The sequence below is a fragment of the Grampus griseus genome, assembly GCF_964374135.1.
Source record: "Grampus griseus genome assembly, chromosome: 13".
NCBI classification, from domain to species: Eukaryota; Metazoa; Chordata; class Mammalia; order Artiodactyla; family Delphinidae; genus Grampus; species Grampus griseus.
The window spans coordinates 12028685-12041555 of NC_139007.1; the positions used below are offsets into that span (position 1 = coordinate 12028685).

The window sequence follows — 12871 nt, forward strand, 5'->3', positions numbered from 1 at the left end:
ATTTTCATACAAACTCGTACAAAACCTGACAAGGAAACTATGTGAAAAAAATCATAGTCCAATCTTGTTTATGAATATTAATGTAACATTTTGAAATAAAATATTAGCAAATGGAATCCAGCAGCGTTTGAAAAAAGGTCATGACCAAGTTGGAGTTATCTCAGGAATGTAGGGTTAGTTTAATATTTGAAATTTTATTAAGGTAATTTTTCACATTAATGAATTAAAAGAGAAAAACCATTTGGTAATCTCAATGGAAATAGAAGAAATACACAATACATTTCTATATTTATCCATGATTAAAACTCTTAGGAATAGCAAGGAACTTTTTTTCACAACCTAATATAGGGAATTTTCAAAAACAAAACAAACACAAAATCTAAAACAAACATCATACTTAATGGTGAACTATGAAAGAATTCTCTTCAAGATCGGTAACAAGGAAAGGATCATGCCATCAGCGTTTCTCTTTAACATCATACTGGCTGGCCTAGGAAGGGCAGCAAGAAAATATAGAGAAAGAAAAGATACAAAGACTGAATAGAAAGAACTCAAATTTTCTTTATTCACAAATGATAATGGAGAAAACTCCAAAGAATTGCTAGTGAATTTTCAGAATAAAGATTGTTCAGCAAAGCTCTGGAATATAAAACCAATTACTTTTTTACATAGAAATGTAATAAGGTAAGGCCAGACACCATAAAACCCTTAGAGGAAAACATAGGCAGAACACTCTGTGACATAAATCACAGCAAGATCCTTTTTGACCCACCTCCTAGAGAAATGGAAATAAAAACAAAATTAAACAAATGGGACCTAATGAAACGTAAAAGCTTTTGCACAGCAAAGGAAACCATAAACAAGACCAAAGGACAACCCTCAGAATGGGAGAAAATATTTGCAAATGAAGCAGCTGACAAAGGATTATTCTCCAAAATTTACAAGCAGCTTATGCAGCTCAATATCAAAAAATTAAATAACCCAGTGCAAAAATGGGCCAAAGATTTAAACAGACATTTCTCCATAGAAGATATACAGACTGCCAACAAACACATGAAAGGATGCTCAACATCACTAATCATTAGAGAAATGCAAATCAAAACTGCAATGAGGTAGCACCTCACACCAGTCAGAATGGCCATCATCAAAAAATTTACAAACAATAAACGTTGGAGAGGGTGTGGAGAAAAGAGAACCCTCTTGCACTGTTGGTGGGAATGTAAATTGATACAGCCACTATGGAGAACAGTATGGAGGTTCCTTAAAAAACTAAAAATAGAACTGCCATGCAACCCAGCAATCCCACTACTGGGCATATACCCTGAGAAAACCATAATTCAAAAAGAGTCATGTACCACAATGTTCATTGCAGCTCTATTTACAATAGCCAGGACATGGAAGCAACCTAAGTGTCCATTGACAGAAGAATGGATAAAGAAGATGCGGCACGTATATACAATGGAATATTACTCAGCCATAAAAAGAGATGAAATTGAGTTATTTGTAGTGAGGTGAATGGACCTAGAGTCGGTCATACAGAGTGAGGTAAGCCAGAAAGAGAAGAACAAATTCCATATGCTAACACATATATATGGAATCTAAGAAAAAAGAAAAAAATGGTTCTGATGAACCTAGTGGCAGGACAGGAATAAAGACACAGATGTAGAGATTGGACTTGAGGACACAGGGAGGGGGAAGCGTAAGCTGAGACGAAGTGAGAGAGTAGCATTGACATATATACACTACCAAATGTAAAATAGATAGCTAGTGGGAAGCAGCCACATAGCACAGGGAGATCAGCTCGGTGCTTTGTGACCACTTAGAAGGGTGGGATAGGGAGGGTGGGAGGGAGGGAGACGCAAGAGGGTGGAGATATGGGGATATATGTAATGTATAGCGGATTCACTTTGTTATACAGCAGAAACTAACACAACATTGTAAAGCAACTATACTCCAATAACGATGTTAAAAAAATGTAATAAGGATGCCATTTACATGATCACAATTAATATCAAGTGGCTAGGGATAAGTCCATGATGTGGAGCCCTTTAAAAAGTCATTATGCAACTTAATTGTAAGGTACTAATAAAAGGAGAGATAATCCCTGTTCTTGGTAGAAAGACTTAATGCTCTAAAGGTGTCAATTTCCCCCAAATTCATCTATGGATCCAACATAATTCCAGTTCAACCTCCATAGGATTTTTGTGGAACTTGGTGAGCTAATTTTAGAATGTATTAGGGAAGAGTGGAGAGTCAAGAATAGCTTAGACACTCCTGTAGAAAGAGAACTAAGCCAGGGAAACATGGGTACAAGATTTCAAGATTATTATAAATTTGAAATAATTGAAGCAATGTGGTGTTAGCTCAGGGATAAAAAAATGAACAAACCCATGTCCATGGCAGAAGAGGCATCACAGAGCAGAGAGAAAAGGAGAAAGTATTCATTGAGTGGCGCTAAAACAATTGATTATCAGTATTAAAAAAAAAAAAGAAATTGTTTTCCTGCTTCACACACACACACACACACACACAATAAATTGTCGTGAATTAAGTATGAAAAACAAAACGTCTTTTATAAGACAATATAGGAGAATATGAAGTTACTAAGGCTAATTCAACAACACTGAAATTAAGAATGTGTGTTCATCAAAGGCTATACCATTAAGACAGTAAGAAGGCAAGGCTACAAACTGACAGAAGGTTTTTGAACATAATTGCAAAAGGGTTGGTGTCTGCAACTTAAAAGGAACTGCTCCAAATCAGTAAGAAAAGACATATATCTCAACGAAAAAATTGGTCAAAAAACTTGTTCAAGGATTTTCTAGAAGAAGCACACAAGACCCAAAAATACAGGAAAAGATACTTAACTTCGTTAGTAATCAGAGAAATGCAAATTAAAACCACATTGAGACACTATTTCACCCCCAACGCAGAGTGACAAAAAATAAAAAGTCAGGCAATAACAAGTGTGCATGAGGATTTGGAACAAAAGGGATTCTCACTCTAAATGGCACAGACACTTAGGGAGACAGTTCGGTATCACCTGGTAAAACTGAAAACATGCATTCCTCGTGACACAATGATTTCTCTCCTATTCAGAAGAAAGAGAGAGAAAGAGAGAGCTAGACGCTGGAGAGATTCCTGGAGAGCACCGGGGGACAATTGGGAATGTCTGTACCAGTGTTGTATGTAATGCAAAGTCCATCAACAGAAGAATGAATACACGGTGTATCCATACCAGGCAGCAGCATGTCCCAGGCGCCTCTCAAGCACCATCTCAGGCCCACTTAGCCTCACCTGTCTCTCAGACCAGCTCTTCATAAGCTCTGACCCATTATGGGAGACACAAGCCCACAGCTCCTTGCCTCTTGCTGTGTCACGGTGTCTGCTTTCTCCTGCCCCAGGATTTTCTGTTGCTGCAGAGGTGTGAGAAGCACCAAGACCCACCCGTGGTCCATGGACGGGTGCACTGGAAGTGCAGGGAAGTTAATGTCCTTTGAGGTGAACTTTTATTTATTTATTTTTATTTTTATTTTTTTGCGGTACGTGGGCCTCTCACTGTTGTGGCCTCTCCCGTTGCGGAGCAACAGGCTCCGGACGTGCAGGCTCAGTGGCCATGGCTCACGGGCCCAGCCGCTCCGTGGCATGTGGGATCTTCCCGGACCGGGGCACGAACCCGTGTCCCCTGCATTGGCAGGCGGACTCTCAACCACTGCGCTACCAGGGAAGCCCAAGGTGAACTTTTGAGGAGATCTCTTATGAATTTTTCTCCATTTACCCCTAGGCTCCCAACCTCATGGACAATCTGGAGATCCTGTAGTCTCTAAAGATGGTCCCTTAATATCAGCAATTGGTTGCACTTGACACCAAGTGCTGGCCAGTTTGGTGAGGCATCTTTATGTTGGTTTTCCCTCTTTCACTGCTTCATCCCTCATTTTCTTCTCCTCCTGTTTCCCTGAAAATGCACTCCCTAATGAAGAGTAGCAGGTAAGCTCTTGCCTCAGGGTCTGATGTATGCAACAGTGTGGGTGACTCTTAAAAATATAATGTTGAGCCAAAGAACTAAGTCATAGGAGAACACATACAGCATGAGATTACTTATATAAATACACAAACAAAATGAAGAAATATTAATATACATCTATAGGTGGAAACACTAATGTTAAGCAATGACGTGATTAACACAAGATTCATGACGGTAAAGGGGACGAGATCCTGGCAGAGCAGACAGGGGACTTCTGAGATACTATTAATGTTTTATTATTTAACCTGGGAAGCGAGCATGTTATTATTATTCTCTAAATACCACATATATGTTTTGTACACTCTTGGTGTATATTTCCCAAGTAAGGAGATCTGCAGAAAGCAATGTGTCTAGCCATGGCGCGGACTCATGTAGGCTCTACAAGTAAGGCTGGAAAGGAAGGTAGGGGCGTATTGTAAGGACACTCAAATGAAATGATTGGACTTGATTCTGAAGGCATCGGGGAGACTTTGGAAGTTCTTCTCTTTCCTTGGCTTTTGGCTTAGTTTCCTTTAATCCTATTCCTAGGGGAGCAATTATGAAAATAGATGTGGGCCATGGTGAGTGAGGGGTCTAAAGGTGGCTGGATGGAGAAACCCAAGTTGGAATGAAAGAAGATGCCTTTATAAAGGTGCGCAGAAAGACACAGTTTCCTCAAGAATGGCTGCATGTAAATGGGAGAATATTTATCTACTGAATACAGCCGTAGGCTTAGAAGTATTTATCATGGTTCTGTAGCTCTTTCATATTCTTCCCACATTCACTGTGGCCAGCAGAGAGGGGCAGCAGTGGGAGTACATTCTCAATAAATAATCGTAATGATGCATGCTGTAGGTCGGATCTGACAGTGGCATTTCCATATATGAATTCTCATTATCACGGTATCAGCTCTCTGTAGGATAAGCTTCAGCATGCAGATTGCCTTGGATCCAGAGCAAAAAGTACACTCCCTCCCTTATTAAAACGGTTCCATCTGACATGGTGCTCTTGATTAGTGAGGCGAAAATCCCAGGGAGACTGTTTCTCAGTCTCAGACAGGGAGCTCAGACCCAATGGTTGCTGAAAACCAGACTTTTCCTATGGTCATTTCCAAATACCTACTGAATTATATATAATATAAACCTAGAGACTATTATGAAAAACAAACTGGTTTTTTGGTTTGCCTCAAACGGATTATTTTAAAACGGCATAAGATCTGTGAACATGGCTGAGGCACCGAAGGTATACAGGATCTGAATTTGCGTACGGGATTAGCATGCAAATCTGGTTGATATTTAAGGTGATGGCTCGCTCATGATTGATGGAAATGGCCACGAAAGCAATAGGTCCTGTCAACGCTGCCTAATTAGCTCACACATGTAATAGTCCTTCAGTGTGATCAGCAAAATAAGCCTGGAAGGGTCACAAGGCAGCAATCGCCTTTTCTTTTTAAAGCATATAATCTAATAAATGGTCTGAGTGAGGTGTGCTGCCGTGGTTTGTTCAATTGGACATAAAGTGTCTTCAATTTACATGACTGATTTTAAGGACATTTTTTCAGGTATAATTGAAGAAAAAGATCTGCCTTCAACCTTTTGAATTACACTGTTCTGAGACCGTAGCAGAGATGATAAAATATAGGGGCTGCAAAGTTAATGTGACTGTCACTGGGTGGCTATCTCAGGTATATAAATGAAGTTTTGTTCTCTGTTCATGGAGCCGCAATGAGGAAAAATAACTTCCTGGGTAATTTTATGAAATGAGAACATATCTCAGTAGTAAAGAATTAGCAAGAACTGGAGTGTCTTCAAATGCAAATTTCCTGACATTTCACAGTTACTAAAATAAATTACCCTACCTTGGTGAGCTAATAATAACTTAGTTAAGGTTTCATTTAGTATAACCAAATATAATGCAAAAAGCCCATACTCTGATAAACACCATTTCCATTTTAGGGTTTGCTAAGGGTGGCTTTTCTCTCTTCTCTTTCTCCCACACCTCAGAATGTCACAAGCAATTAGATGAAATTGTTTATGGGAAATGGAAAGGTAAGCGAAGAAAGCAGTGCAGTACACGTAGGATATAACTGGCATCTGCATTATGAAAACCGAAGAGAGGTGCTTGTATCTTGATGAACTAATTGTTCTTTGAAACTATTGAACTGTCTTTTGTTGCACTAAACGATTTATTTAATGAATGTTTTGAAATCGAAACCATTTCATTTTTATGTATCAATGGAAAAACTACATTTGAAATCTGCAAAGCTTAAAGGAAACCTTTTGAAATATCGGCATATCTCTGAATCTGTTAATATTCTGTGTTGGGTACATAGCAAACACTCCACTTGTGGAATCAAATTGGGAAAAATTACCTACCGGCATAGGAAAACTTTTGAGAAGAAATTTGGCAAAATGAATCAAATACCATGCATAAACTGTTTATATTGCTTTGACCCAATAATTTTACTTTAGTGAATTCATCCTAGGAATCTTAAATACTGAGAGAGCTTATGTGCAAAGATATTCATTGCAATGAATATCTTAATATCATAATAACAAAACAATTAGAAACGATTCTTTCTCTTTCGTTGAGTATTTAGATAAAGCAAATCATGATATCAACTGAAAGGAACATTATGCAGCCAATAAAATGATGCTTGTCAAAGCAAGATAGCAATGTAGACCATTCATCTGATGCAAAAGATGTGCAAAAAGCCTCATATAAAATTGTGTGCACAGTAGAACTGCAATCATGGAAAGAATGAATAAGCATAGAAAAAAGACTGAGGAACATATGAAGGTGTCAGCATAGGTTGTGTTTGGATAGGGGTACTATGGGTAATTTTCCATATCTTTCGATTTTTCAAATAATCTATAACTTTTTAAAAAGAAATTCTTGACTTTAAATACCCAGTTGTTATGCTCAACAGCTAGTTGTATTGAGTTGAACTCCTCTCTCTTCCAAAAGCATTTTCTATGTAAATACACTCGTAATGGTTAATTAGTCACAAATGGGAAACCAGTCTGGCTGAAGTACATAAACTCTAATTACCCGTGGACCTCACTAATTAAAGATTAACAGAAATTCACAGATCTGAGGTTCTTATGGAATAAAAAGCTCCAAACAAGTAACCATGTAAAGATTTTTTATTATGCAGTTATAATAGTTTGTTTCATAGATATTGGCATATAGCAAATTGTAGTTTTTTGGTGAGCTTCTTTCATTTAAATTTCTGTATGTAATTATGCTATTTGTAATTGTAATAGCTGATACATAATATAGGAAAATAGAGAAAATAGCTAAATTAGTTAACATAATTAATTAAACAAAACCAAAGCTGATTTGACCGGTCAAGTTTCGGAAACTGACAAATCGGTGTGCTTCAGCAGATTAAGCTCAGAATATACTGGAATCCCATCATTTGTTTATAATTAAAATGTTTTTATAAATGTAAACATTTATATGTAATTGACAAATTGAAAGGCAAGTAAGTAAACTTTTTCTCCATCCATTATCATTTATAGGTAGCAAAACATAAAGGGAATTTTCATATAATCTTTTCCAGAAATTTTCTTCTCTCTCCAGATGCAACCACTAAAATGTTACATATAAAATAACTGACAGGTCTGTTATTTTTGTGACTTAACAAATGCAATCAACAATGTGTTCTACTTTTCTATGGGTGCTTTAAAACCAATGCTTCAATTAAAAGGTTGATTGTCCAAAGCTACGTCATCCTTAAAGAAGAACTGAACATTATTGATTTCGAATGTCTTAAAACATTATGTTATAATGGTCAGCCTTATACTTAAAAAAAAGTGAAGCTTTGTTCAACAAGTTATTTTTAGTACATTGTTTTTCTTAAATATGCCTGTTTTGTGGCTTGCTTTAATTTTAGATTCACTTGAAGATTTGCTATAAAAAACTTGCAGTGCTTGTTCTTTTATGCATACAACTTTACAAGCAACCGAGTTTCTGATTTGGTCCCCATCATGGACTCTGAAGATGAAGCACCCTTGCTATTTTCTAAGGGAAAATAACTAATGATTTAACTATGAGAGGGTATGGAATACATTTTTTGTTTGATCATAATTGACAAAGTATTTCATTTTTTTCATGGACCTACTAATTTTATTGACATTAATGTTATGAATGTGTATTCAATGTTTTATAAGAGTAAATAGGATGCATTCATCTCTCCTATTTTATTAACATAAATTGCACTTAAGATGCAAATATAAAATATATATAAAAACACATATATTATGCAAATATAAAATAAATATTCAGCAAGTGAAAACCATTTCTGACAATCATTCAATCATCAATCAATATTCATTCAAGGCCTACCATATACGAGCCCTCTGAGATACAGGGGTGACTTTCTTGATTTTGAATGTTCAACTCTGTAAATAGATTTTATATATAAGCAATTAAAAAATAAATGAATATTTAAATAATTTACCTTTGATTCCTTGAACTTGGAGAAAAATCCAAAGAACAAAAACAGCCCTTCTAGTTTCCAAATACATTCTGGCTTTTGTGCATTGGTGTTTCTGGTAACAATCACAGAACAGTCCCAAGTCTCATTAAAAAAATAAAATGACAGAAATATGAAAAATAGTGAAATATTGATATTAGCTGAGTGAGGATAACCTTCTTGGTTTACCTTTATGAGGGCTAATTTATGAAGAACATGAGGCAGTGCCTGCTTCTGGAATAATCTCCTTATCTTCCCCTTAGGTGTAATCTCTGCTTAAGGACCAGCTGGAGGAAACTTTATCTCATTAACCTTCTGGAGGAGCATTTGTCAGCCCAGCTAGGGGACCCTGAATGCCATTATAAACAAGTGTCTACAGACAGAAGGAATGCTTTTCTTCCTTAGTTATTCACCTGTTACAGGGACACAGAGAACCAGGGGAAGTCCGGCCAAATGCAGAAGAAGGCTGACAGTCAGGGTCAAATATTTTCCAAAATGACATGCGCAAGGAACATCCACTGAAAGAACTTAATTGCCACCCCTGGAAGTCTGTGGTTAGTCGATATGTCTGTCTCCAGAGGTAGCAAAGCTGTCTCCATTCTCATAGAAATGGCCTGCTTTGTATATTGCTTTCTTTCTGGCATTACACACAGATGACCTTTCTGGGTTTAAGTCTGGTTTACATTTGTAAAATTTGTTATTCATGCACAGAGTGTATAGAGTCAAACAGTTCTACAAGGTTTGTGAAAGATAATGGTACCATACCTCCCTCCGTTCAAAGGCAACCACTTTTAATTCCGTAAGCTAGTTCTTCTAGTAGCCTCATTTGCACCTCTAAACAATATGCTTCTATTACTGTTTTTTTGTTTTTCGCTTTCAGGCGTTATCAAATGACGAATATTAAGAATATCTTCTCCCCCTACCCCACACAAACGCTCCCCACACTCGTGAACATGTACTAGTCCCATCCTTCCATCTGCCTCAGTTTTATTGTATTTTCAGTTTATCGAAAGTTCAATCTTATATTATTGTGACCGTATACATGCTACATATAGCTGAGTGTGGAATATACTGTAATTACTAACATGCATTGTACTCTTATGTTGTGATAGACACTGTTCTAGAGATTTCTGTAGATTACCCATATATTCCTCAGTATACCATTATGAGGTAAGTACTATTGTCTCTGTTTTATATTTGAGGAAACCAAGGTGTATGTGGCAGAGCCAGGTTTGTAACCCAGGAGCCTATGCTCTTAACCAGTAACCTCTAATGACTTTTGCAATTATCTCATTGTCTCCCTAAGTTTCCTACATATAAAACAATCAGTTAATCCCAAATGTTACCCCAGATGTGTAAATTTCCTCCTCATATGGTCAATCACCTCAGATGGTCCATGTTTCCTAGAGCTTTCTAACCTCCTCCAGGCTGTAGTGTTCCATTTCTTGTTATTGTTCACAGCAGTAATCTGGGGATCTCCTTTCACAAGTATCCTGGGGATTCCTTCACTTCTCTCGTTTTCCGAACCCCAGGTTGCCTTCTTTCTTAACCTAATCTCTTGTTTTCGCAGAGCACGTGCTCTGGTAGATTATTGAAAGAAAGTTCACAGTAGATAAATTTGAGGTCTTATATGTTTGAACATGGCTTCCATCTATCCTGATACTTGACTGATAGTTTGGCCAGTGCTACAGACGAAATGTTTCTGTCCTCCCAAAATTCATGTGCTGAAAACTAACCCCAGTGTGATGGTATTTGGAAGTGGGGCCTTTGGGAGATGATTGGGTCAGAAGGTGAAGCCCTCATGAATGGGATTAGTGCCCTAGAAAAGAGACCCCCTCTTGCTCCTTATGCCACATGAGGACACAGCAGCAAGACTGCTTTCGGTGCACCAGCAAGCAGGCTCTCATCAGACACTGAATATGTCTGCCCCTTGACCTTGAACTTCCCAGCCTCCAGAACTGTCAGAAATAAATTTCTGTTGTTTATAAGACACTCAGTCTATACTACTCTGTTATAGCAGGCCAAAAGAACTAAGTCAACTGTATACAGAATTCTAGGTTGGAAATAACATCTACTTAGAATATTGAAGACATTAATTAATCCATCCATCATCTTCTAGCTTCCTGTGCTACTAAAATCTGAAGTCTGAATTGTTCTTGATTCTTTTTTTGTTTTGTTTTTGTTTTTTGCGGTACGCGGGCCTCTTACTGCTGTGGCCTCTCCCGTTGCGGAGCACAGGCTCCGGACGCGCAGGCCCAGCGTCCATGGCTCACGGGCCCAGCCGCTCCGCGGCACATGGGATCCTCCCGGACCGGGGCACGAACCCGCATCCCTTGCATTGGCAGGCAGACTCTCAACCACTGTGCCACCAGCGAAGTCCTGTTCTTGATTCTTTGCATGGGATCTTTTACTCTCCTGAAACTTCTAGAATCTTTTCTTTGTCTGCAATGTTCTGATATTTCATGATAATCTTTCTGGTTGTGGGTCTCTTTTAATCCATTTTGTGGGGCACTTAGAGGACCTTTAATCTAAGTATTCATGTCCTTTAGTTATTGAAAACCTCTTTTAGGGATCTGATTTCCATATTTTAATTTCTATATTTTCTCTTTCTAGAATCCATATTATTTGGGTGGCAGCATTCTTGAACTGGTTCTTTTTTTTTTTCACTTTGCAAATGTTTATTGACAGAATGATTGAGTTAGTAAGTTGTGGTATAGTCACACAGTGGAATATATTATTCTTTTCATTTTAGGGCAAGGAAATATTTAGGATAAAAATTCAGCAAAGTTATTTCTTCTGCAGGTAGGGAAGGGAAGAGGGTTGGGATAAGGAAGAATATATGAGTATCTTTAGTTTAGGTAATTCTCATTCTTACGATGGGTAATGCGTTTGTGTGTAATTTAACATACTTCATAACATATAGGTATATATTTATATTTAAAACATATTTAAAATACCTGGAGGCAGATTCACTTCTGTTTAATTTGCATTGCTGGTACATGGGTGCTTATTATATAATTTATATGTTTCCTTTTGTTTGAATATGGATAATAAAAATGCCTAGAAAAAAACCTTCACTGTACTTACATATCTATCTTCATCGAGAAAGAATTTTTCCTATGTTTTACTTTAAATTTATTCCTAATTTTATAATTGTGAAATTAGAACCACCTTTCTCTAGAAGTTTATTTGTGTATTTTGAAACAATGTCTGATGCAGATGTAGAGTCTCATTAGATAAAGCCCAGCTGTTCGTTTGATTAAAATTTCCTACAGAGTCTGGCAAATGGATTTATTCAGCTTATGATCAGATGTGCCCAATTAAGATGAATGAATGGCTTGGACAGTTTTGACCCTCTTTCCTTGAACCAGAATTTGGCTACTTATGATATTTGCTGGTTAAGATTAACTTGGGTCGTATTGAACAAGTGTAATCCTCCTTCAGCGGGATGATTTTTTAGATATTGGGAGCCTATATTTGACAGCCCCCAAATCTTATTTTCCTCAGTGAAATATTGCTGTTCCTCCCATTATTCTTACTTGCGCTGATTAATTTTTCTGATCGCAGTCGTTTTTCTACACTCCTTTTTCCTCCATACTTGTACTCTTTGGAATTTTGAATCTAGTTGCAAGAGAGATGACTAGAAGGTGATTAATGTTCTGTTCTTGGCCCTCCCTGAACTGTGGTATTGGGAAAACTCATTAACCCTCAGTTTCCTCATCTGTAAACAGGGTATAATAGTTACTTTGGGTTTTTTTTTTTTAACGTCTTTATTGGAGTATAATTGCTTTACAATGGTGTGTTAGTTTCTGCTTTATAACAAAGTGAATCAGTTATACATATACATATGTTCCCATATCTCTTCCCTCGTGCATCTCCCTCCCTCCCACCCTCCCTATCCAACCCCTCCAGGCGGTCACAAAGCACTGAGCTGATCTCCCTGTGCTATGCGGCTGCTTCCCACTAGCTATCTACCTGAAGTTTGGTAGTGTATGTATGTCCATGCCTCTCTCTCGCTTTGTCACAGCTTACCCTTCTCCCTCCCCATATCCTCAAGTCCATTCTCTAGTAGGTCTGTGTCTTTATTCCTGTCTTAGCCCTAGGTTCTTCATGACATTTTTTCCCTTAAATTCCATATATATGTAACACAGCATACGGTATTTGTCTTTCTCCTTCTGACTTACTTCACTCTGTATGACAGACTCTAGGTCTATCCACCTCAACAAATAGCTCAATTTCATTTCTTTATATGGCTGAGTAATATTCCATTGTATATATGTGCCACATCTTCTTTATCCATTCATCTGATGATGGATACTTAGGTTGTTTCCATCTCCGGGCTATTGTAAATAGAGCTGCAATGAACATTTTGGTACATGACTCTTTTG

The 12871-nt window shown here is 37.6% G+C and overlaps 1 protein-coding gene across 2 annotated transcripts in view; it reads right to left on the reverse strand.

Moving 5' to 3' along the window:
* IMPG1 (interphotoreceptor matrix proteoglycan 1) overlaps positions 1 to 8535 on the reverse strand; it is a gene marked incomplete at both ends in the record, with an annotated part of 94094 nt that extends 85559 nt beyond the window's left edge. For both annotated transcript variants that reach the window (XM_082669121.1, XM_082669120.1), the window contains one exon: positions 8469 to 8535. In XM_082669121.1, the coding sequence (XP_082525247.1) occupies positions 8469 to 8535 (67 nt within the window). The remainder of the gene's footprint in view (positions 1 to 8468) is intronic.
* Between the last annotated feature and the right edge of the window lie 4336 nt (positions 8536 to 12871).